The following is a 25,102-nucleotide window of genomic DNA, read 5'->3' as shown; positions in this document are numbered from 1 at the left end:
AAGGGTTTTGTTTTGTTTTTTTTAATGCTGTTAATCACTGTGAACCTATAAAAGAGAGAGAGGTTGTGTAGTTTCTATCCTCTTAATAAAATGCAAGTCATGTCCTCTCCCTGGGATTGATCTTGCTAGATCTGATCTCGGTCAGGCTCTGGCTTTCACTGTCCAGAGGGACAATTCTATACTCACATCTGAGCTCCCGGGGCCAGAGGATTCAGAGATGAGGACACACACCCTTCTGGCCCACAGGATCCGCCAGCCCCAGCTGTGACATTTTTCAATCCAACTTCCTAAATTTTTAGGGCAGCTTCTCCCAGCAGATGGCTGCTTCCCTGAGCACCACTCCCATGAGGTTATCTCATCGGCAGATGAAGCTATAAGCCCCAGGGGTGGAGAGTTGATTCCTGTAGGGCACTGTGTCAGTGCTGAGAATGGGATCATAACCAAAATAGGCCACACAGGTTGAAAATAAACACTTTATGCAAAAATGTCCTTTAAGGCAAGTGGAGTTCCCATAGTACACCTGTCCGGGATGGCTGCCCCCACCCGAGGAAAAGTGAGTAGGGACTAGGTAAGAGACCCAGAAGGGGCAGCCTGGAAGAAAACAGACGACAAATGGAATCCAAAAGCAATGGAGAAAGTGGAACAGTAGGGTTGGGGTAGAGACAGGATGAACCCCAGCTCATCCAGTTTGGCCTAGAGTCAAGGTGCTAAACTCCTGGCTCCATCGAAGCACAAGGTCCTCGCTTTGGGCTGGGGACAATATAGTGTAAGTCTCGTTCTGCATGCATCGCATACGGGACACCTATACAGGGATCAGGTACACATAGTCTGAGTTACAGAGGAAGAAGCCAGAGGCATCAGAAGTTCCACAAGAGCCAGAGGCAGGCAAGCATGGGCACAGGGCAGTAGAGGGAAGAAGGAAATTCAGGTGTGGGTTTTTCAAGCTGCAAGAGATACCTAGTAGCCCAACCCCTCCCTTTAGAAATTAGGAAGCTGAGACTGAGGGAGGAAGTGACTTATCCCAGACTTCTTGGTGAGTAAGAGAGAAGGCAAGACTGCAGCCTCAACATGTAATTCCCAACCCAGCTGGGGTTCTTCCTGTAGTGCCCTCAGGGCCCTCACCTCTCCTCTGCAGCACCCCTGCCAACTCCTCCCTGGAGGGAGCTCGCTTATTCCAAGGCTGGGGGAGTGGAGGAGTGTGAGTGCTCTGGGGGAGGCCTCTGCCCTGAGAGGCAGGGAAACTGCTTTCCATATTCCTACAGTCTGAAGCAGGGGCTTGGCCCAGGAAGGACACCCAACCAAGATGACTGACTGAGGGGCTGATGGGAGGAGTAGGGGGCATGCTGAGGGACTCACCTTCCGATCCCGGTTTCTCATTAGACACTGTTGGCTTTTGAAGGCGCAGTAGTTTGGATACTGCACATAGTCTGTGTCACAGATCTAAGCCAGGAGGCAGGGATGGGGAGGCAGGGAGATATCAGAAGACTTAAGAGACACCAGCCCACCAGAGAGTGCCTGAGGTGGCAGAACCAGGGGCAGGGGTGTGGCCCTTGAGAACCAGACTTTCCACACCTGGTGTGCCCCCTCTCTGAGGAATAGGCCTTTCCCACCCCACTCTCAGTCCTAGTTCAGTTACTGGGAAGAAGCCAGGAGCCGGCCAGTGGGACATGGCTGCCCTGCTGTTCACCTTGCTGGGAGAAGTGGCTGGAAAATGGGGAAGGGGGGCACTAAGGATGCAGAACATGGGAAGGGGGCCTAACTACTGTTCTAGTCTCAGGGATCCTTCTTTTTTTTTTTTTAATAGGTTTTTTTTTTCTTTTCTTTTTTTTTTTAATTTATTTTTTACAGAGACAGAGAGTGAGTCAGAGAGAGAGATAGACAGGGACAGACAGACAGGAATGAAGAGAGACAAGAAGCATCAATTATTAGGGTTTTTTTTATTGTGCGTTGCAACACCTTAGTTGTTTATTGATTGCTTTCTCATATGCGCCTTGACCGTGGGCCTTCAGCAGACTGAGTAACCCCTTGCTGGAGCAAGCGGCCTTGGGTCCAAGCTGGTGAGCTTCTGCTCAAACCAGATGAGCCCGCGCTCAAGCCAGCGACCTCGGGGTCTCGAACCTGGGTCCTCTGCATCCCAGTCCGACACTCTATCCACTGCGCCACCGCCTGGTCAGGCTCTTTTTTAAAAGATTTTATTTATTCATTATAGAGAGGGGGGAGAGAGAGAGAGAGAGAGAGAGAGAGAAGGGGGGAGGAGCAGAAGGCATCAACTCCCATATGTGCCTTGACCAGGCAAGCCCAGGGTTTTGAACCGGCAACCTCAGCATTTCCAGGTTGACACTTTATCCACTGCGCCACCACAGGTCAGGCTCTTTTTTTAAAAAAAATTTTTATTTATTGATTTTTAGAGAGAGAGGAGAGAGAGAGAGAGAGAGAGAAGGGGAGGAGCAGGAAGCATCAACTCCCGTATGTGCCTTGACCAGACAAGCCCAAGGTTTCGAACTGGAGACCTCAGTGTTTCAGGTTGATACTTTATCCCACTGCGCCACCACAGGTAAGGCCAGGGAGCCTTCTTCTAGTGATGGGTAAGTGAGAGAGAGTGTCAAACAATGTCTACTGTGTGACCTTGGAGGACGCACTTCCCTCTGTGGACCTCACCTCCCAACCTATAAATCCATGGGAATAGCAGCGATGAGCTCTGAGACCCCTTCCAGATCTAGGGGCCCAGAGATAGGATCTGGGTAGGGGCCCCTTAGCTCAGGACCAGCCCTTTCTTGAGCTCTCCCTACTTTTTCTTGCCTTGATTTTCCCTGTTACACCACAGAAAGGAAGGGCCTGGTTCTCAGATACAACAGCTAGTTCCACAGAGATAAGTTTGGGGGCGGGGGAACAATGGTGTCACTGAGCAGGGAAAACACTGGAAGAGTTAGGGAAGGAGACTCAGACTGAGGCAGGGACAGGCAGGGGAGAGGTGGCCCCTCAGGTATCACCTAGCCATTTGTTATAGAGATGAGTATAACTTTGGCCTAGAGTGGGAGGTGACCTGAGCAAAGCTCCTCGGCAGGTAACTGGCAGAGCTGGGACCAGAACTGCTGTGTCCCTCCTCCCAGTCCTGTGCTCTCCCATCAAGCCGGGGGCCCATGCCCTGTTTCACCTCCTAGGGCTGTCTAGAGCAAACCACTGGAAAGAATTGGGGTGAGTGGGGTAGGGTCAAGCTTTGGGGAAAGGCTCTGACCTTGGTGGGGAAATCCCCATCCTGGAAACCAAGGAACTCAGCCTGGAGCCAAGCAGCGACTCGATTATCTTCACAGCCCTTTGTGGCTAGCCGGACACACCAGAAGTCCATGCGGAGCCCTCCGTAAAAATCCAGCCCATAATAGCGGCCTGATTTTATGGTTCCCATCTGTGGTACAGGGGACAGGGGAGAAGTGTGCTCCCCTGCTCTCCTTGCTAGCCTTGCTTCCAGATGCCCAGATCTGCCTAGAGCTGGGGTCCCCCCACTGCAGGCTGCCCTGCTAGCTAGGTACCTGGATTCCAATGGACATGCTTTGGGCTGAGAGCAAGGGGCTCATGAAGGGTGTTTTGTGGGAGCTGTCACACTGCTGCCGCTGCAGGTTGGCCTCCGAGTGGCACTGCTCCAGCTTCAGGGAGCAGAAGTCACAGAGGGGACAGATAGCTATGTGGTGCCGCCCAAGGCTGTCACAGACCTAGGGCAGAAGTGTAGTTAAGAGGTTGAGGCTGAGACTGTCCCACACATCAGTCCTCCAGAGCCATCCCCACAAATATCTTTGCATTCGGGCCCTTCCAGAAGCTTCTCTGGCTTTTCTCCCTGCCCTCCACCCCCACCCCGACCCCAAGGGTTCCTCGAGGGCCTTGCCTCAGCTCTCTATTTCCTTATTCTCTTCCTGGGTGATTTATTGATGCCCAGGTAACCCTTATTTATTTACAAGGGACACCCAGATCTTTATCATCTTTTCTGATCTTTTTCCCAAGCTCAAAATCCTCTGTTGTCAAGTCCCAGATGTCTACCATCGGGTGACCCACAACCACCCCTAACTTAGGCTATCTGAATAGAACCCCTAACTTAATGAGAATGTAATATTTACATGGAGTGGACACAAGGCTAAGCACTATGGCTGGAAACACTAACATCTCATTCTGTCCTCACAAGAGCCCCATACTAGCATGGGTACTAATTATATCTCCATTTGTCTGATGAGGAAACAGGCTCAGTGAGGCTAACTTGCTCAAAACCACACGTCTGATAGATGGTGGAGATGAGACACAGACCCAGTCCTTCTAACTTCAAAACCTATACTTGGCCCTGGCTGGGTAGCTCTGTTGGTTAGAGCATTGTCCCAATATGCTAAGGTTCTGGGTTCAAGCCCCTACAGGGCACATACAAGACTCAACCAATAAGTGCATAAATAAAGTGGAACAACAAATTGATGTTTCTCTAGATCTCTCTCCGTTCTTCTCTCTCTAAAATCAATTAAAAATAACAACAACAAAAAAAAAAACAACCCTATTTTCTACCTGAGCATCTAGGTTCAAAACCTGCAAGTTCCTGGAAGGCATTCTTTAGACTCCGAGCTGGACTCTGCCCTTGACGGAGCTCCCTCAGACTTGCTGGGAGGATCTTCAGTCAATTGCATTCTCTTCCTTCTCCACCCACAGGAGCAGCACAATGCAGTGCACAAAATCTCCTACATTACCTTGTTTACTCCACACACAGCTCACAGGGAGACATCATCATGTCTCTGACCAAAAGTGGTTATTAAATTCCTTTTCCTACCAAATTAAATACAAGTGCTTCAAACTGCCTTTTGGGATTTTTCACATTATGACCCTTACTATCTCTTTGACTTTGTCTCCTACTGCTTTGCTCTAGGCAAAATGGGCTCATTACTGTTCTCTTATCTAAGCCCCAAAATCCAGTGGGCTTTCCATAACTCCTGAACTTCCTACACTTAAAAACCTCTGTTCAGGCCCTAACCAAGTAGCTCAGTTGGTTAGAGTGTCATCCCGATATGCCAGGGTTGTGGGTTCGATGGCCAGTTACTGCACATACAAGAAGCAACCAGTGAATGTACAACTAAGCAAATGGATGCTTCTCTCTCTCTCCTTCCCTGCCCCTTCCTTTCTCCTTTTGTAATGCTGTGGAATCTCTCCTAGGCTCTAGGCCCTTTAAGAGCAGGAGCAGTATGCTCACTCTTGGTTCCTCATGAAATCTTACTTGCTTCTTGCCTTACAGCCTTTGCACATACTATTTATTCCCTTTAGCAGGAAACTTCTACCAAGTCCCTTTTTCAGATTTCAGTGTGTTGGTCAAATAAGTTTGGAAATATGATATATATGTTTGCACTGGATGTGGGGGACAGGCTGTAAACCGGCAGGGTGGTTGTAGCCTAAGGCTTAGTTTTAAGACTAAGCTTTTTGACTGTTGCATGATGTGGGGTGGTGCACTCTCATGAGGAAACCCATTATGCCTCAGACTTTGTATCAGAGACTTCCTTGTTTGAATATTGGATTAAAGGTTTTGATTTCTACACTATAAAATGGGGCAGACCGGGGCTCACTCTCTCTCTCTCTCTCTTTCTCTCTCTCTCTTTCTCTCTGTTCCCGAGATTAGCATTAGAGAGGAGAGCAGAGTAAGGCCACGTGGAGGAGAGGTGAAGCAGCCAAGATGGTGGAGTGTTGAAGGAGAAGCCAGTTTGTGCAGAGAGAGGGAGATGGGGAACAGAGGTGAATAAGGTTGGTGAGGTAGAAACCTTTGATTCTAGGAAACTCGGATAAGTCAGTGGCTTTGGGAGCCCTGAATGGAAAGGGAAGTGTTTTCCCACTGTGTGTATTTCTTGCCCGCCGGGTGCAAGCTAGGATAAAGCTAATGGCCCAACAGTTCTTGGCTCCGTTGTTTCATTACCATCTGTCCAAATCAAATGCGAACCTGCATGGGCCAGGCGGCTGTGATGGTGGCCATGGCTACTGGCTTTACACAGTGTAAATGTCAGTTCCAATAAGAAGCATTTTGTGATCCTCCCAAGCACAGACAGTGATGCTCCCCTTCCGCTCTCTGCACTTTGTATTAATCCAACACAGAGTTTATCCTGTCACACCATTCTGCCTGCTTCCTCATCTGTCTCTCCAACTAGGCTTCAAGAGCTGCACATTGATTCCGCCTATTGTACTCACTGCTAACATCTCAAATACTTAGTTCAGAGTTGGTGCGCAGTATTTGTTGAACAAATGGGGGAATGGATGGCATACCAGCTCTGAACAAATGTTTGCTAACTTGTATTATTTGAAACCTAAAGGATATTTTCCTGGAGATAGGACTTGCTGGGTGCAAAGGACACATTAAGACTGGAATGTATCTATGCCTCCTGTGGAAAGGGAAGCTGCAATTAAGGTAAAGCCACGTATTGAAGATGGTGAACTGGATCAGGAGATGACTCAAGCCTAACAACTCAGAGAGTTAAAGAATGAATTCTGGATAAGAATGGATTCCAGACTAGTTCGAGCTTTCCTTCTTTAAGGTGAGCTGGAGATGTCCTTCCAAAGAAGGGATTTCCACTTAAAGAGAAACTCTCCAGCGATGCTTCATGCTTTCTGTATCATTGCTCATGACCCTGTTCCCAAGGCCTAGCATCATGCCAGGCTCAGAAGATATCTAGTGAGCATGTATCCATTAAACAGTATGGTGGCTTACTGTCTTCCCGAAACCAAGGACCTCATCCTCCAAGTGCCGCCAGGCCCTGGCTGTGGGGGTCATGATGCAGGTGTTCTCTACAATGGAGTAGCACATCACCAGTAAGGCCTCCACGTGGGGCAGCTGTAAGAGGCTGCAAGGAGACATTCCTGGTTGGTGGGGATGGGGCAGAGGGCTGGGGAAGAAAGCCATATCCACTCTCTTCCCCTCTCTTCAACCTCTCTCTTTGGTCACACACATTCAGCATACTGGGTGGGGCCTTAGAGGTCTCTGGATCAACTGCCTCCTTTTAAAAACGAGGAACTGAGGTCCAGAAAGGGGAAGTAACTTCCTCAAAGTTATTGAGTGCTCATCAAGGCCAGAGATAAGACCAGAACTCAAGCCTGGCAGCATCAGATACAGGGCTCATTCCACTATGTCATGTAGGAAATGGGAGTCTAAGGCAGGACTTCAATCAATGATAGGTACAGAACAGGTGAGGCAGGCAGTTGCTAGGTGTACCTGAAGCCCAAACAGGTCTGAGTGGATCTGGAGGCTGAAGTTGGAAAATGGACTTCTCATTTCCAAAGGGGAGGACCAGAAGGAAGGGGAGGGCCAGTAGGGGAGTCGGAACTTCCTGTACCTGCTGGAACTTTGGCTTCTCCAAACAGAGCCTTCATCATTTGTATCACTCATTTCATCCATTTCCTGGGTAGAGTGAGTGAGTTCCTGGATGTTCTCCATCATCAGAGGTGTAGACTCCACTTCCCGCACCCGGGCAGTGAAGGAGAAGGGGGCAGAAGATAAATCAGCCTGGAGCTTGGGGTCTGAGTCTGTCTGAAGCCCAGACGTGCTATACAGTCCCTCCTCTGTTCCCTGTCCTTCCTCCTGCTGCCCCTCCTCCTCCTCCTCCTCCTCCCCCTCCTGTTCCTCTTGCTCCTGCCCTTCCTCCTGTTTATGTTCTTGTTCTTGCTCTGGTTCGTGCTCATGCCCTTGATCCTGCTTGTGATCTGACACTTGCTCTGGGCCTCCCAGGGACAAGGAGGCTTGCAGCAGCTCCTCCACATTGTTGTTTAGCAGATCAGGCCAGGGCTGGAAGGGTTGTTGTTCCGTGGCTGTCACTGGGTTTCAGAGGGACCAAGAAAGAAAAGGAAAGGGACAGTCAGCTTCCTGGGCCCTGAGTGTCTTTGTTCACAGAGGGACACACACATAAACACCAAGGCAGAAGAAAGCAGCCTAAATCATAATTATTCACACAGTCAAGTATAGAAGACTCAGTAAAGAATACAAATATCAAAATAATATTACCATGGTGATTGTGGTCTTGGTGGTATGTCACCTTTCCACCTCCCATACAAGGGCTCTTCTTCCTTAACTGCCACCTCAAATACCACTTGTTGTTCCTCTCTATTAGGAAACAGCATGCCTTCTGAATAGATAGCAACTAATCCTTTTCAGACTAAAGTGTTAGTTTACAAAAGTCCCAGAGGACTTCCAAACACAGGAATGCTTTTCCTTGGGGAGCTAGGAAAAATGGATTCAAGGCAGACTTGTAATGCCAGAAGATATTCTGGGACAGGAAAGCTCTAACGTGTATTCCTAGAAAGCAGGCTCTCCTTATATAAAGAGCTGCCTGTCCCATCTCCCACACTTGCTCAATATTCTCCCCATTTCCCTATCACTGATGCCTTAAATCCTGGACTCTGGGCCTGACCAGGCGGTGGCGCAGTGGATAGAGCATCGGACTGGGATGTGGAGGACCCAGGTTCGAGACCCTGAGGTCGCCAGCTTAAGCGTGGGCTCATCTGGCTTGAGCAAAAAGCTCACTAGCTTGGACCCAAGGTTGCTGGCTTGAACAAGGTGTTACTTGGTCTGCTGAAGGCCCATGGTCAAGGCACATATGAGAAAGCAATCAATGAACAACTAAGGTGTTTTAACAAAAAACTGATGATTGATGCTTCTCATCTCTCTCCGTTCCTGTCTGTCTGTCCCTATCTCTCTCTCTCTCTCTGACTCTCTGTCCCTGTAAAAAAAAAAAAAATCCTGGGCTCTGGGACTTGTGGAAGGAGTTGCCAGTAGTCTCCCATGTACTGGGAGGGTCTCACCTGTGTTGGGGGATGACACAGGAGAGGTCATTGCGGTGGGTAGGACTTCAGTGGAATAGTCTAGCTCCTTGATAGCGTTAGATGAGAGAATTGAGACTGGCTGGGAGCATCGGACCCTCTGCAAGAAGAGAAGAAATGTGGGAATGCCTGTCCCAAAGGGTGAACTTCCATGCCAACTTTCAGTCCCTTTTCCATCATGCCTCCTCTCTCACAGTTCTTGCATAGGGAAGAAGGGACATGGTCCCTGGTGGAACCCTAGACCCAAATAGGGTTCCCCTGCAAGATAAAACTCTGTGTCTCAGCCACAACCCTGCCTTTAGTCTTTAATGTTTGATTTTAATGAAATCACTGACTGACAGAAGAAATGGAACGACTTATCTCTTTGCCTCTTCCCTCCTTTTCTTGCAGTAACAGGAGTGTTCTGAAAGTCTGAATACCCAAGGTCAGACTGTATTCATACATAATCTGGGTAAATGATTGGCAAAATGGCAGGAAGGAAGGATCTCAGAATGGTCCTCCTGGAGCTCTTCCTCAGCTCCTTACTGCCACCGCCTCTCCCTTTGTCCTGTGACACCAGATCCACCTTCATCCTGGGTCTCACCTTGGCATAGTAGATGTGGTTGGAGCAACGGTACTGAGTAAACTGGCAGAAGGACTCAAACCAGGATGCATAAGGGAGATCAGAGCAAACAGCACCTGCGAAGGGGCAGGGATGGAGAAAGTGAACTCACAAGGGGGAGCTCCCTGAGTGGAGAATATGGGTGCAGGGTAAGAGGCCAGCCATACCATCCCCGTCTCCAATGAGCACAAAGCTGCCCCACTAGTCAGGCCCTCACCATCGGGCACCAAGCCGTGATTCTCATATTGGTCCAGCTGGACAAGGGTGGGGTTCCTGCAGCCATGGGTCGCACGGAGACGGCAAGTAGTCTCTGCCTTCCAGGTAGGGGTCAGAAGTGAGAAGAAGCTTTCATATTCGGTGGGGGAGAGAGGGCTGCCCGGAGTGGAGGCCGAAGCTGAATCCTGGTCTGGGGCAGCTGACGAAGGCAAGAGCAGCACTGCGGGGCAGGGAACAGAGGGATGGATGGACCGAACTCCGAAACCATTCCGGGCCGGGTAGGACCCAGCCTGGCCAGCGGGGCCTCACGCGAATTAGGAACGGGGGAGGGGGGTGTCTGGCCCGTGGGGATGCCAAGGACAAGGGCAAAAGTGAGCCTGGGGGAGATCTGGGAAGAGGTCGAGTCAGGGAGAACGTCCAAGGCGACCTCCATGAGAAACGTTTCAGAAAAAGTCAAGGAAGGTTTTCTCGGGAGAGCACCTAGCCAGGAAGGAAGAGACCAAGTAGGTGGGAATCGCTCACCCTTTAGGAGCGAGAAAAGGAAGCCAGCAGCGAGCTTCCTCATGGCCCCAGGGGATCAGCCAGCGTTTCCGGGACCAAAGCGGCCACTAACGGGCCAAGCCAGAGAGAGCGGGTGGGTGCCGGCCGGCAGACTCGAGTAGAAGGGGCCCCACGTCACAAATGGCCGGGGGCGGGGCCTCAGAAACTGACGTATGGGTCCTCACGTGTCAACTCCCATCTGGAGAGGATAAGTTATCATTGACGCTGTACCGCGTTTTTTTGTTGTTATTGTTGTTTTTTGTTTTTTTAGCACAAAAGTCAAATACTTATTAGGCATCTACTAATTGTAGGTACTTGGCATTTTCTTTTAAGGTGTCTGATATATATCAGTAAATGAAGACCCTGGTCCATAGGAATGAATATAAATGTCTCCAGGAACATTAATAAAGGATCATATTCTCTTTTATGTTCCTATAGGTTTTATTTTCACTTTTATTACAGTACTTCCAACATATTATTGTAATTATTTGTTTACATGTCTGTCTTTCCTCTTTTTTAAAAAATTTTTTTTATTTATTTATTTATTTTTAGAGAGGAGAAAGAAACAGAGAGAGAGAAGGGGGGAGGAGCAGGAAGCATCAACTCCCATATGTGCCTTGACCAGGCAAGCCCAGGGTTTCGTTCGAACTGGCGACCTCAGCATTTCCAGGTCTATGCTTTATCCACTGCACCACCACAGGCCAGGCTGTCTTTCCTCTTGAACTGTGTGGGCTTTGGGATGGCAGGATGTCATATCTCATTGCTCTTGACACATGGCTTGCATTCAGTAAGTGGCAGTAGAATGAACCAATGAAGCTGGATTGCTAAACAGGCTATTGAGTTCTAATGTCTTAGACTGTGTTTATCCTAGTTTTAGAAGAATGTCAGTTTTATACTTTTTTTCAGATATCCTTAAGTTTTGATTTAATTTATTGGGGTGATATTGGATAATAAAATTATATAGATTTCAAACATATAATTCTATAATGCAGTATTTGTATATTGTATAGCATGTTCAGGATCCAGTCATCTTTTTTTTTTTTTTTTTTTTTTTTTACAGAGACAGAGAGTGAGTCAGAGAGAGGGATAGACAGGGACAGAGAGAGACGAGAAGCATCAATCACTAGCTTTTCATTGCACGTTGCAACACCTTAGATGTTCATTGATTGCTTTCTCATATGTGCCTTGACCGTGGGCCTTCAGTAGACTGAGTAACCCCTTGCTGGAGCAGCAACCATGGGTCCAAGCTGGTGAGCTTCTGCTCAAACCAGACGAGCCCACGCTCAAGCTGGCGACCTCGGGGTCTTGAACCTGGGTCCTCTGCATCCCAGTCTGATGCTCCAACCACTGTGCCACCGCCTGGTCAGGTGATCCAGTCATCTTCACCTTTACCCAGCCTTTACCCTCTTCTACCTCCCCCACTTCCTTTTCTCTTGTAATCATACTGTTGTCTATGAATATATTTTGCTTAATCCTTTTACCCTTTTCACCTAGCCCCCTAACCTACCTCTCCTCTGACAGCTATCAGTCTGTTCTGTTTCTGAGTCTTCCTATTTTGTTTGTTTTGTTCATTAGATTTCACATATAAATGAAATCATAAAGTATTTGTCTTTCTCTAACTGGCTTATCTCAGCATAATACTCTCTAGGTTCATCCATGCTGTTGCAAAAGGTAATATTTCCCTTTATTTTATTTTATTTTATTGTATTTTTCTGAAGTTGGAAACGGGGAGGTGGTAGACAAGACTCCCGCATGCTCCTGACTGGGATCCACCCAGCACACCCACTAGGGGGCGATGCTCTGCCCATCTGGGGCGTTGCTCTGTCACAACCAGAGCCATTCTAGCGCCTGAGGCAGAGGCCATGGAGCCATCCTCAGCGCCCAGGCCAACTTTGCTCCAATGGAGCCTTGGCTGGGGGAGAGGAGGAGAGAGACAGAGAGGAAGGAGAGGGAGTGGGGTGGAGAAGCAGATGGGCGCTTCTCCTGTGTGCCCTGGCCGGGAATTGAACCCAGGACTCCTGCACGCCAGGCCGACGCTCTACCACTGAGCCAACCAGCCAGGGCTAAGATTTCCTTCTTTTTTAATGGCCAAGTAGCATTTTCAGTGTGTAAACATACCACAGCTTTTTGTGTGTGTGAGACAGGAACGGAGAGAGGTGAGAAGCCTCAACTTGTAGTTGCATCACTTTAGTTGTTCATTGTTTCTCATACATGCTTTGACCTGGGGAGGGGCAGAGGGCTCCAGCCAATCCAGTGACCCCTTGCTCAAACCAGCGATCTTAGCCTTAAGCCAGCAACTTTGTGCTTCAAGCCAGTTACCATGGGATCATGTCAATGATCCCATGCTCAAGCCAGCAACCCCCACCCTCAAGCTGGATGAGCCTATGCTCAAGCCAGTGACCCCAGGGTTTTTTGTTTGTTTGTTTTTTGTGTTTTTTTTTCTGAAGCTGGAAACGGGGAGAGACGGTCAGACAGACTCCTGCATGCGCCCGACCGGGATCCACCCGGCACACCCACCAAGGGCGATGCTCTGCCCACCAGGGGGCGATGCTCTGCCCCTCCGGGGCATCGCTCTGCCGCGACCAGAGCCACTCTAGTGCCTGGGGCAGAGGCCAAGGAGCCATCCCCAGTGCCCAGGCCATCTTTGCTCCAATGGAGCCTTGGCTGCGGGTGGGGAAGAGAGAGACAGAGAGGAAGGAGGGGGGTGGAGAAGCAAATGGGCGCTTCTCCTGTGTGCCCTGGCCAGGAATCGAACCCGGGTCCCCCGCACGCCAGGCCGACGCTCTACCGCTGAGCCAACCGGCCAGGGCTGACCCCAGGGTTTTGAACCTGGGTTCACAGGGTCCCAGGTCGACATTCTATCCACTGCACCACCACTGGTCAGGTTAAGTCTTTAACCCATTTTGAGTTTATTTTTGTGTGTGGTATAAGAAGGGGTCTAATTTCATTTTTCTTTTTTATGTATCTGTCCAATTTTCCCAACACCATTTATTGAATAGACTGTCTTTACCCCACTGTATGTTCTTGCTTCCTTAGTCAAATACTAATTGACCATAAAGACGTGAGTTGACTTCTGGCCTATTCTGTTCCATTGGTCTATTGTCTGTTTTTATGCCAGTATCATGCTGTTTTGATTACTATGGCTGTGTAGTATAGTTTATCAGTTAGTGTGATTCCTCCAACTTTGTTCTTCTTTCCCAAGATTGTTGCTATTCAAAGTCTTTTGTGGTTCCATATAAATTTTTGGAATATTTGTTCTATTTCTGTGAAATATGTCATTGGTATCTTGAGAGAAAAAATTGCATTGAATCTACATATTGCTTTGGGTAGTATGGACATTTTAATAATGTTAATTCTTCCTATCCATGAACATGGCATATACTTCCACTTATTTGTATCTTCCTCAGTTTCTTTCTTTGTTGTCTTATAATTTTCCGAGTACAGGTCGTTTACATCCTTGGTTAGATATATTTGTAGGGTCATTTGTTTTTATGCAGTTGTAAATGGAATTTATCTTTTCTGATAGTTCATTATTGGTGTATAAAAATGCAACCGATTTCTAGATACTGATTTTGGATCCTGCTACTTTACCAAATTATTCATCAGTTCTAGGAGTTTTTTGGTGAAATCTTTAGGGTACTCTATATACAATATCATGTCATCTACAAATAGTTTTATTTCTTACTTTCCAAATTTGGATGCTTTCATTTCTTCCCTTGTCTGATTGCTGTGGCTAGGACTTCCAATATATGTTGAATAACAGTGGTGAAAGTGGACATCCCTCATCTTGTTCCTGATCTTAAAGGAAATGCTTTTAGTTTTTGACCATTGAATATGATGTTGACTGTGGGCTTGTCACATATGGTCTTTATTATACTGAAGTATGTTCCCTTTATTCCCACTTTGCTGAGAGTTTTGATCATAAACAGGTGCTGGATTTTATCAAATGCTCTTTTTGCATTTATTGATATGATCCTGTGATTGTTATCCTTCATTTTATTTATGTGGTTTATCACATTAATTGATATGTGGGTATTATACCAACCTTTCATCCCCAAAATAAATCCCATTTGATCATGCTGTATGATCTTTTTAATGTATTGCTGGATCCAGTTTGCTAATATTTTGTTGAGAGTTTTAGCATCAATGTTCATCAGGAATATTGGCCTATAATTTTCTTTCTTTGTAGAGTCTTTATCTGGTTTTGGAAATAGAATGATGCTGGACTTGTAAAATGAGCTTGGAAGCCTTCCCTCCTCTTGAATTTTTTGTAATAGTTTGAGAATTATAGATATTTTTTCATCTTTGAATGTTTGGTAAAATTCACTTATGAAGCCATCAGGTCCAGAAACTTGGTTTGTTGGGAGTTTTTGATTACCATTGATGGAGTAGGTGCTGTGTTGTTCTTTATGCACCACCTTATTTCTTTTTCAAGGTAATCCCACTTATTATCCCTACTTTACAGATGAGGAAACAAACTTCAAGACAAATTGCCCAGCCCTGGCCTGGCTTGAGCCTGAGGTTGCCAGTTCAATCCCTGGTCAAATATGAGAAGCAGTCAATGCACAACTAAGTAGAGCAACAAGTTGATGCTTCTATCTTTCTCTTGATCATCCCGACATGCTGAGGTCATAGATTTGCTTTCCAGTCAGAGCACATATGAGAAGCAACCAAATGAGTACATAACTAAATGGAACTAAGTGAAACAATGAGTTAATGCCCCCCCCCACTCCTTTTCTCAATACAGTGGAAAAAAGTTGACTAACAGATATTGAGGCTTAAATATGATATAGGCAGGTTTCTAGAGTGACAGATATGGAATATACAAACCAAAGTCAGGGCCTTTCTGGATAGGAACCAGAGAGGAATCCTCCAGGTAAGAAATGAACTAAAAAGGGAAACAAAAGTAGGGGTCAGGTGCAGGGGAGCTCAGGTATACACACAGCTCAGCCTAGGGAAGTGGTTTCCCGGTAGGAGGTGAGCAAGACAATACACAGGCATAGGGAAAAAAAATTTTCTATGTTTAAAATAAGAAATCCAGCCTGACCAGGCGGTGGCGCAGTGGATAGAGCCTCGAACTGGTACACGGAGGACCCAGGTTTGAAACCTCGACGTTGCCGGCTTGAGCACAGGGTCACTGGTTTGAACGTGGGATCATAGACATGACCCTATGGTCGCTGGCTTGAGCAAGGGGTCACTCCCTCTGCTATAGCCCCCAGTCCAGGCACATATGAGAAAGCAATCAATGAACAACCAAGGAGCTGCAATGAAGAATTGATGCTTTTCATCTCTCTCCCTTCCTGCCTGTCCCTCTCTGTGTCTCTGTCACAAAAAAAAACAAACAAAAACTCAAGCCCTACTGGATGGCTCAGTTGTTTATACCATCATCCTGATATACAAAAGTTGTGAGTCTGGTCCCTGGTCAGGGCACATATAGGAATATATTGATGTTTCTTTTATTCTTTAAAATATTTACTTATTTATATTTTTGTCTTATTTATCAATTTTTAGAGAGAGGAGAAAGGCAAGGTTGGGGGAAGGGGCAGGTAAATATTAACTCACAGTGGCTTCTTGCATGTGCCTTGACTGGGCAAGCCTGGGGTCTCAAACTGGTGTCCTCAGTATTCCAGGTTAATGCTCTATTCACTGTGCCACCACAGGCCAGGCTTTATTTTATTTTTTGAGAGAAAGAAAGGGAAAGAGGAAAAGAAAGAAAAAAGAGAAAGAAAGAGGAAGAAAAAGACAAGCATCAACTCATTGCTCCACTTAGTTGTGCATTGATTGCTCTCATATATGTATTTTTTAAGTGAGAGAAGAGACAGACTGCCACTCAGGCCCCGACCAGGATCCACCTGGCAAGCCCCCTGTGGCAATGCATTCCCCATCTGAGGTGGTTTTTTTGGAGGGCAGTTTTTTTGTGACAGAGAGTCAGAGAGAGGGACAGATAGAGACAGACAGAAAGGAAGAGAGATGAGAAGAATCAATTCTTAGTTGCAGCACCTTAGTTGTTCACTGATTGCTTTCTCATATGTGCTTTGACTGGGGGGCTACAGCAGACTAAATGACCCCTTTCTTGAGCCAGCGACCGTGGGCTTAAGCCAGTGACGGGGTCATGTATATAATCCCACGCTCAAGCCAGTGAGCCCACACTCAAGATGGCAACCTCAGGGTTTCATACCTGGGTCCTCTGCATCCCAGTCTGATGTTCTATCCACTGCACCACTGCCTGGTCAGGCTTTTTATTAAAAATTAAGTTAGAGAAAGGGAAGCAGAGACAGATTCCCTAGTTGCTTCTCATATTTGACCAAAAACTGAACTGGCAACCTCAGGTTTCAAGCCGGCAATCTTGGCAACATTGGGTGCTCTGGGTTGAGCTTCTATTCACTGCATCACCACCTGTCAGGCCATACTGATGTTTCTGTCTCTCTCTCACTCTCTCCTTCCCTTCCTCTCTAAAATCAACCAATAAATTAAAAAATTTTTTAATAAAATAATTAAGTTAATACTTAGTATAATACATGTATAAAACATAAATACACATTTATTGGAAATTAAGTGATGAAATGTTTCACAGAGAAAAGTTGCAATTTTAAAAGTTTTGGGAAGCCCTGGTCTGAGGCACAGCCCAGCCAGCCAGCTCTGTCCTACCCAAGTTGAGAAGCTGTGGATCCTGATGCACTTCTGGTTCCAGCCTTGTCGTACTTTTGGCATGTTATCCTCCCACCTCTTATCCAACTCAGAGGATGCAAAAAAAACAAAACACTTAGCACATGTACCAAAATGGTGTCTCCAGGAAAACACAGCAAGCCAACAGGTACAGCTTTTATTCATCTACCCAAGTTCCTAACATGTGGCTTAGCTGCATCCCAGCTGCCCCTCTCCCATTCACAAGGTCAGGATGACTCCTCTTGGCACAGAGGACGGGGTGCCCATTAAAAATAAGCTGGGGAAGCCCCCGCCATGGAAGAAGCAGAAAGAGAACAATGAAAGTTTATTACACCATAGTCCCCCGCCACAGGGTGGAGAGAATTAGAAGGGGTGGGGGACTGCCCCCATGCTACTGCCCCAGTCCTTAAATACAAAGCAAGGGGAGTAAAGAGGACCATTCTTCAGAAATACAGCACCAACCTCAGCATGGAGGCAAAAGGACAGTGGGCAAGACCACTTCCCTCTGAAGGGGGTGAGCTGAGTAAGAGCACATACCCTTAGTGGCTGCAGCACCCCTCCCTACCAGGACTTGGATGCAGCCTCAGCACCAGGAGAGGGGGCAGGGGAGAAGGGGTGACAATACTGCACCACCCACTGCTCCCTGGACCCCCTGGCCCCAGCACAGGCATTCATTCCTCTCCCCACTAGACCAGGGCAGGGGATGTGGAAGAAACTGTCAGAATCCAAGGCCCTTATCTATTTCTTCTTCCGTTCTTGGGAGCAGCGTGGGCAAAACCTAAAAAGAAATAAACAGAACATGATAGAGAAGAGGAGAGAAAAAGCAAGTGAAAGGGAGAATGCCCTATACTACTCAACGCAGGGCAGTCCAGCTCCTACCACAACTCTCTCACTCACCATTTCCCCCGAGGCTTGGTTGTCAGCCCCACACAGGCAAAGTGGAACCACTCAATGGAACACTAGATAAGATGGAAGAAGCAGAAGTCTCAGGCCAGAGAGGGGCAGAGGAAAAAAAAGTAGCTCCCTCCCCACCCAGCCACCCCCATAGATTCGGTAGGAGTATTCCTTATCCCATCCATGCCTTTGGAGAATTCTTAGCGGTCACGAGGGCAAATTCCGACCACCTTCCTTCTATCTGGAAGTCCCACTATTCAACCATTTCCCCCATCTTGTTTCCACTTAATGTCCCCAGAACCCGCCATCCAGAGGCAAAATGGTTCTCACATCAGGGTTGTCACAGCCAATCATCTCTCCATAGGAGACCTGGTGACAAAGGCAATAGGTGGGTTCGTTGGGATCCACAGGCATATCCAACACATCAGAGGGGTGGACACTGCCAAAGGTCACTGAGGGCATCCCATACTCAGGACTTCTGTATACCAAGAGGAAGAGAAAGTGTCATCTGCAGGAAGGGAAACTACAACTTGAGACTCTCATAGGTGGACAAAGGAGAGCCTGTGGGACAAGTGATTTGGAGCTTCTCCTCTCTGTCCAGAAGATCCCAGTACGGTAAGGAGAAGAAATATGGCACAGAAGACTGAGACAGTAGCAAGGGGCAGTGTGGCATGGGAGCTGGGGTGGTGGGACAGGAGATTATGTCATCTGGCAAAATGCTCCCTGATATACCTACGTGCGCACAAGTTTTAACTTCTTCTGGGCAGCCTTGGGGGCTTCTTCATCTGAGTTTTTCCCTTTGGAACGAGCACGGGCAGCTTTTTTCTCCTTTTGAGTCCGGCCTTCTAGGAAAGAGAGGGAAAGCCAGAAGGCAGGGAGAAAGAAAGATATTAAGTCCTTCTTACCCCCTTTCCAACCTGGAGCCCCTCCCTGAAAGCTGAAGAGCTAGCTGCTTCTCCCTCTGAATCCTCGCTCCGCTGCTCATGGCCCGCCCCCCTCCTCACTCTTTTTGCCTTTGCTGGAAGAGCTGTCATAGTCACTTGACTCAATCTGTTTCTCCTTCAAATCAGCCTCAAAACGGGCCAGGTCTGTGTCCAGTCGTCGGATGTGTTTGTCTACCTGGGTGGAAAGGGAAAAGGAAGAGGTACAGGGCTGATGCCAGCAAAAGAAAATAGGCTAAGGCAGATTCTAGGATCTCCCAGACCCCAAACAGATCCCAAAACAGCTGAAGGAGGTGTCTAGGACCCTGAGGAATAGATGGAAAGTAAGCGGGGAGCCATGAACAGGGCCATACCATTTCATAGGTCTGCATGGCAAGCTGCACCTTGTCGTCACCAAATTCCTTGCACTTGCCATAGGCTTCCTGGATCTGTTTGAGAAGGGCCAATTTTTCCTCGGAGCTCAGGCTGCGGGCACTACTCATATACTCAGTGGCCAACTTGTCAATTTCAGCCTTCAGGTCTACAACAGAGAGAGGCCTGGTCACAATGGCCCCTGTGTGGCTAGGTCATACACACTTCTTCCTCTTGTTCCTTGGACCTTTTCCACTGACCAACTTTTGACCTAAAACATACTGAATGTTCATACGTACTGTGCCATGTACTCAAATAATATGACATATTGACAATATTTGTTTTAAAGCTGCCTTCTAGTGCTGAACACATTGCTATGAGTGTTGAAACTTAAATTATTAAAACATAATGAGAGATCCTTTGCACACTGCACGAATACAAACTATACTTCTGTTGCTATCTGAAGATGCTTCTTTGCAGGGTTGGCTGCTCCTTCTTGAACCAAGAATTTTGTCTCAAAGGCGTCGCAAAAGTATCCCACAACAGCTCTGAGCGCTGTAAACAAGGCTGGGTCACCTGCTGCTGCTGGCTTCCAGGTCTGTGCATCTATAGTTCATCATTTAAAATGAGACGTGCCTGGCTTGGATAAAGTGTCAATCTGGAACACTGAGGTAGCTGGTTCGAAACCCTGGGCTTGCCCGGTCAAGGCACATAAGAAAAGCAACTACGACGAGTTGATGCTTCCTCCTCCCTTGCCGCCCTTCCATCTTCTTGTCTCTCCAAAATCAATAAATAAAACTTTCAGAAAAATAGCTAAATGAGAGGCAACACTTCTACTTATTGCCCACCCTATTTTGCTTATCATTTGCAACTTGCTTATAGTTCCCATCACTTTTTTGTTATCTTACACACTGCACCATTTTAATATTAGAATGTGAGTGATGTCCCACGACACTGAGACTATAGATGTCTACTGCCTAATATTTGGTAGGGCTCATTGAAAAGTCAACAAAAAAAGACAGAAGCTTGACTCTAATGTAATGCAGCAACAGATAATAGGAAGGACTGCACTATGCTTATGCTCCACTTCTTTGAAGCCCTTGGAGGAAGCTAAAAAAGCACATAGTTTGATAATCCCCAACTGGCCTTTCTGTGCATGAACTCAAGAGTTGGAACTGTATTACAAAGAAAGCAAGTCGGTTTTTCACAATTCAGCAGGTGGTTCTCAAGGGCCTATGTCCAGGATTTTAGATGACGTTCACCTTTTCATGAGTAAACTTACCCAGAGTAACTCAAATCCCAGCTTGTTACATTCTTGAGCCTGGTTACACAAGGATGAAAGATAAGACCTAGACCTGAATATCCTTCAGCAGGTACAGGGAGAGCTCCAACAGACATTTTTGATGTTGCAGAGACCAACATGACCATTGCAGTATAGCCTCAGACTTCAAGTGAATGCCTCAATGCAGCCAAACTTGCTCAATTTTCAAGGAAGACCACAAATAGTAAGGTTGACGAATACCAAGGACAGATCCTGATATTAACTGATGCTTTTCCTTCTTTCTTTTTCCTTTCTCTCTCTTTAAGAACTTCTCAAACAGCAAAGATCCTGTCTAAAGCCTCACTGAATTTTGTAACAGTCACATTAACAATCCAGTGGAGTAGAAAAATTCTAGCCTTCCTATAGATACATTGAACACAGAAAACAGATATGATTCTAGAGTTGACTTTGGTTTGTTTAATTCTTCTTGAGGAAGATAAAAAGAACATAGCATCTTTGAATTCTTGAGACATTGCTGCAATACTCCATTTGTTACGGAAGAGCTGATACAAAAATGCAGACCATCACTACTCTCCTTTTAAGAAATGCAAGAGTAAAACAGAAAGAAAAGCCACTTTCTCCACATCAGATGATATGGTAACACAAATAGAAAAGGAAATAATCATGCACACTCAGTATGCGCACGCACGTCTTACTCTGTACGTACCCTCCGTTCTTTGGTCCAGGTCCCTCATGAGCTGAAAGTTTCTCTGCAGTTCAAAGGGGAGGTTTTCAATACCTAGAGAGAAGAGGAGAAACTAAGACTCACTGGACTTCACAGGCCTTATAGCTGCTTTTAAAGTACGGGTCCAAAACAGGACTGTTTTCCTCCCTTTGAACAGTTGAATAGACCAGAAACAACATTCTTCGTTCCTTCCTCATTAGAGGCTGTGTCTGCCTTTCTCCACAAGTAACTTTTCCACCTCTGCACAGCTTTCCTACCCTTTATCTCTTCAGGGACCTACTCTATAAATCAGCCCTTCCCTTCCTTTATTTTTAATCTCTGCTTCTAAGCTCCTTGCTCTCAACTTACAAATATCCTCTACCACTCATCACATACACACTTCCAATCTACTCTGCATATAGTAGCAAGAATGTTCTTTTTAAAAAGCACATCTGTTCAAGTCACTCTCCTGCTTATAACCCTGCAGCAATTTCTTATAGCACTATTCCTAGTCTTGTTACACACTTTCTAGCCTTTGCTTACCTCACACCAGCCTTAATTAATATGTGTTCTCTCTGCTCTGATCACATTGGTCTTCTCTGAATGCCTGGAACTTGCCAACACTTTCCCTGCCATTTGGCTTTTTTTTTTTTGTATTTTTTCTGAAGCTGGAAACGGGGAGAGACAGTCAGACAGACTCCCGAATGCGCCCGACCGGGATCCACCCGGCACGCCCACCAGGGGCGACGCTCTGCCCACCAGGGGGCGATGCTCTGCCCACCAGGGGGCGATGCTCTGCCCCTCCGGGGGGTCGCTCTGCCGCGACCAGAGCCACTCTAGCGCCTGGGGCACAGGCCAAGGAGCCATCCCCAGTGCCTGGGCCATCTTTGCTCCAATGGAGCCTTGGCTGCGGGAGGGGAAGAGAGAGACAGGAAGGAAGGAGGGGGAGGGGGTGGAGAAGCAAATGGGCGCTTCTCCTATGTGCCCTGGCTGGGAATCGAACCTGGGTCCCCCACACGCCAGGCCGACGCTCTACCGCTGAGCCAACTGGCCAGGGCCACCATTTGGCTTTTCACATGGTACTCTCTGTGCCTGGAACATACCACCTGATCTTGCTCATACTACCTACAACATATTTTGTGGCCTACCAAACTTCTCATCCTTCTTCAAAGTTCAGCTCAAGCCCTGGCTGGTTGGCTCAGTGGTAGAGCGTCGGCCTGGCGTACAGAAGTCCTGGGTTCGATTCCCGGCCAGGGCACACAGGAGAAGCGCCCATCTGCTTCTCCACCCCTCCCCCTCTCCTTCCTCTCTGTCTCTCTCTTCCCCTCCCGCAGCCGAGGCTCCTTTGGAGCAAAAGATGGCCCGGGCGCTGGGGATGGCTCCTTGGCCTCTCCTTGGCCTCTGCCCCAGGTGCTAGAGTGGCTCTGGTCGCAACAGAGCGACACCCCGGAGGGGCAGAGCATTGCCCCTGGTGGGCGTGCCGGGTGGATCCCAGTCGGGCGCATGCGGGAGTCTGACTGTCTCTCCCCGTTTTCAGCTTCAGAAAAATACAAAAAAAAAAATTCAGCTCAAATATGACTTCCCCAGACTCCCAATAAGTACACTAAATTTAACTGTCAAATTATTCTATCTCTACCCTTCTTTGCACTTATCCAACCATAATTAAATATTTAGTTGTGTAATATTTTCAGAAAGGCTGGGCACACCTGTCTTCTATTCTATTTCCCTAGCATTTAAAAGTATGATTTCCAGATGAGGGTCCTCAATAGATACTTGAATAAATGCATAAATAAGTCTCTCCTATAAAGGAAAAATCTCTTTGCATGACAATATTTCAAACTTTAAAATGCCTCCACTGCTTTTAACGTATAACCTCAGATCTGCTACCAGTTTACTGAGATTACTTTCAGTCACCAGTAACTTATCCAAGCAAATGATGTCAGTCCTATCCTAAAATGTATGTTTGCAGCAGTTGGCACTATCTTTTCTCCTTCAAGTAACTTTTTTTCCTCTTAGGATTCTAAATCTCATAATATACTTACTGGTAATTCCCACAGTGACATTTCCTTAGCCTGTCCTAAATGTTAATGTTTTCTTTTCTTAAGGTTTTGTTTATTGATTTTAGAGTGGGGGCAGTGAGGAGGAGCAGGAAGCATTAACTTCTAGTAGTTGCTTGTCATTTGTGCCTTGACCCAGCAAGCCCAGGGTTTTGAACCAGCGACCTCAGTCGATGCTTTATCCACTGTGCCACCACAGGTCAGGCAATGTTTTCTTGAGATTAGACTTTAAACCTCTCATTTCCTCACTTGTTTTCTCTGAATGATTTCTACCTTATTCATTCTCATGGATACAATTACCATTTCTATGCTTAAGTTTAAACTGAATTAAATATATTGCTGTTACTCCTGCATTTCCTATCTTGTTGATAGGAAGTCTACCTCACTTCCCAAGCAGGGAATTGAGAAGTCTCCTTAGATCCTTCCTTTGCTTAACCATTTAGTCATTTAGTCAGTCCTATCATATTTAACTCCTAAATACTTCTGTCACTCCCTGAGATAAGGTCCTCATCTCTGAGCTACACTGTTATCACTAATTGATCTTCCTATTACCAAAGTTATCATGCTCGAATTTATCATACAGCAGTTATTTTCCTTTATAAAAATCACTCGACTTTTAAAATCTGCTGGTTCCTCACTATTTAAAGTGCAATATTCTTAGCTTGCCTTTAAAAAACTTTGCACCATGTAACCCTAGCCTCTTTCTCCAGTCTCACTTTTCATTCTCCCACCTTAAAGTCCTATATAGCAAACACTCTGACCTCACTTTTCCCCGACCTTGCCACAAATCCATCACATCTTTTCTGGTGCTTTCCTCACAGCAATTCTTTCTCTTTTCACATTGGCTAAAAACACTCAATCTTCAAGACTCTGTTCAAACATCACATCCTCTATAAAGCTTTAACTACATCCCCAGATAATTAGCTTCTCTTTCTCCAGTATTACCAAGTGTCCTTTTAATGTATTTTTCAGTACTTGTCACACTGTTTTATATTTAGTAGCAGAATCTGTTTCCTACTAAACACTGAGGGCAATGACTTGTCTTATTCATTCTTTTACATCCCCAGTACCTACCGTTATGTCTGTCTGACCTATAGCACACCCTCAATAAATGGATGTATGAATGAATGACGCCCAACACTAAGACAAATATAAGCGTATATGGTGGCAGGCTTTGTGAAGGGGTGTGTTACATAAACGGCATAAACATAACACGAGATTCCCATTTAAAGGAAACTGGATCTTTACTCCACGAAGAGAAGGGTTCCAGTTCATCCTTTGACAGTGGTCGCTCACAACCCCCCATCCCCACAAGAAACCGCTTCTGGGAAAGAAAGAACTAAGCGAAAGAGCTAATAATAGATCTTTGTCGCTGCTCCAAGTGGCAGTGAGTGATATACTAAAAGGACTAATTCGGAATGATTTTGAGGGAAAAAAACCATATACCCTGAGGCTGGAGACCCTGAAGATGGGGGCAGAAAATATCTTCCCGGCTATGCCCATCAGCCCTTCAAGCTACATCCTCAGCCCTACCGCACAGCCCCTCCCTTATTTACACCCAAAAGCGAGGCTTCGACCCTGCTGCCCCGCCCCCCTTTCTTCACACCCTCCAATATTCTTTCACCCGGAATCCCTTTACAGTTGTGACTTTCTAACCATCGGGACTTCGAGGCCATAGATCTCCTCAGCCCCGACCCTCCCCCACCACTCTACGACCCCTGACCCCCGCTTCCAGTCTGCTCTTACTGTCCAGATAATGTTCCAAATACATCCCCGCAGCCATCTTGAAGCAAAACAAAGCAACTTCCGGTCCGCCCCGGATATGACAGAAATGCGACAGCCGCTGAAGCTATCATTCTTGGATTAGGGCCTTTCCGCCCTTAAAGGGAGAACTTCCGCCCTTAAAAAACTATCTGCCGGGATACATCCGCCCAATGTTGACACTTGTCCTTTTGCGTAAGTATCCAAGACCGCCCGCAGAGGCTTCTTGAAGCGGCTTGAGTCTGCTTCCGCCCTAACTGAGCCCCAATACGCGACTGA

At 46.8% G+C, this 25,102-nt stretch overlaps 2 protein-coding genes across 5 annotated transcripts; both read right to left on the bottom strand.

Moving 5' to 3' along the window:
* Nucleotides 1-492: 492 nt before the first annotated feature.
* ACRBP (acrosin binding protein) lies at nt 493-10,285 on the bottom strand. The gene is made up of 10 exons (XM_066253103.1): nt 10,151-10,285; nt 9,630-9,848; nt 9,395-9,489; nt 8,794-8,911; nt 7,332-7,809; nt 6,710-6,842; nt 3,528-3,707; nt 3,236-3,403; nt 1,357-1,440; nt 493-802 (listed from the first exon to the last, which is right to left on the bottom strand). The coding sequence occupies exons 1-10, from the start codon at nt 10,191-10,193 to the stop codon at nt 680-682; spliced, it is 1,641 nt and encodes a 546-aa protein (XP_066109200.1). The 5' UTR covers nt 10,194-10,285; the 3' UTR covers nt 493-679.
* Nucleotides 10,286-16,691: 6,406 nt separating this feature from the next.
* Nucleotides 16,692-24,872, bottom strand: ING4 (inhibitor of growth family member 4). Of its 4 annotated transcripts, none has more exons than XM_066260805.1 (8): nt 24,809-24,872; nt 21,009-21,080; nt 19,023-19,189; nt 18,733-18,847; nt 18,465-18,573; nt 18,059-18,206; nt 17,732-17,793; nt 16,692-17,612 (listed from the first exon to the last, which is right to left on the bottom strand). In XM_066260805.1, the coding sequence occupies exons 1-8, from the start codon at nt 24,843-24,845 to the stop codon at nt 17,573-17,575; spliced, it is 750 nt and encodes a 249-aa protein (XP_066116902.1). In that variant the 5' UTR covers nt 24,846-24,872; the 3' UTR covers nt 16,692-17,572. The 4 variants fall into 4 exon arrangements, with proteins under 4 accessions (XP_066116902.1, XP_066116913.1, XP_066116920.1 ...); XM_066260816.1 differs by having other exon boundaries at nt 18,465-18,570; XM_066260823.1 differs by having other exon boundaries at nt 18,742-18,847.
* Nucleotides 24,873-25,102: the final 230 nt, after the last annotated feature.

This window comes from Saccopteryx bilineata, chromosome 1 (genome assembly GCF_036850765.1).
Source record: "Saccopteryx bilineata isolate mSacBil1 chromosome 1, mSacBil1_pri_phased_curated, whole genome shotgun sequence".
NCBI classification, from domain to species: Eukaryota; Metazoa; Chordata; class Mammalia; order Chiroptera; family Emballonuridae; genus Saccopteryx; species Saccopteryx bilineata.
This window is presented reverse-complemented; position numbering and strand designations above follow the sequence as displayed.

Bases quoted from the DNA above. Each gene is read 5' to 3' on its own strand.
- ING4 (XM_066260805.1), bottom strand. From the start codon at position 24,845: ATGGCTGCGGGGATGTATTTGGAACATTATCTGGACA. The intron at 19,190-21,008 runs GTACGTACAGAG...TCTCTGTTGTAG, and splicing joins CCTGGACCAAAGAACGGAGG to ACCTGAAGGCTGAAATTGAC. The intron at 18,574-18,732 runs GTGAGGAGGGGG...TCTCTTTCCTAG, and splicing joins TTCCAGCAAAGGCAAAAAGA to AAGGCCGGACTCAAAAGGAG.
- ACRBP (XM_066253103.1), bottom strand. From the start codon at position 10,193: ATGAGGAAGCTCGCTGCTGGCTTCCTTTTCTCGCTCCTAAAGG. The intron at 8,912-9,394 runs GTGAGACCCAGG...CTCTTCTTGCAG, and splicing joins ACCACATCTACTATGCCAAG to AGGGTCCGATGCTCCCAGCC. The intron at 3,708-6,709 runs GTAAGCCACCAT...CTTCTGCCCTAG, and splicing joins TCCTTGGTTTCGGGAAGACA to GTCTGTGACAGCCTTGGGCG.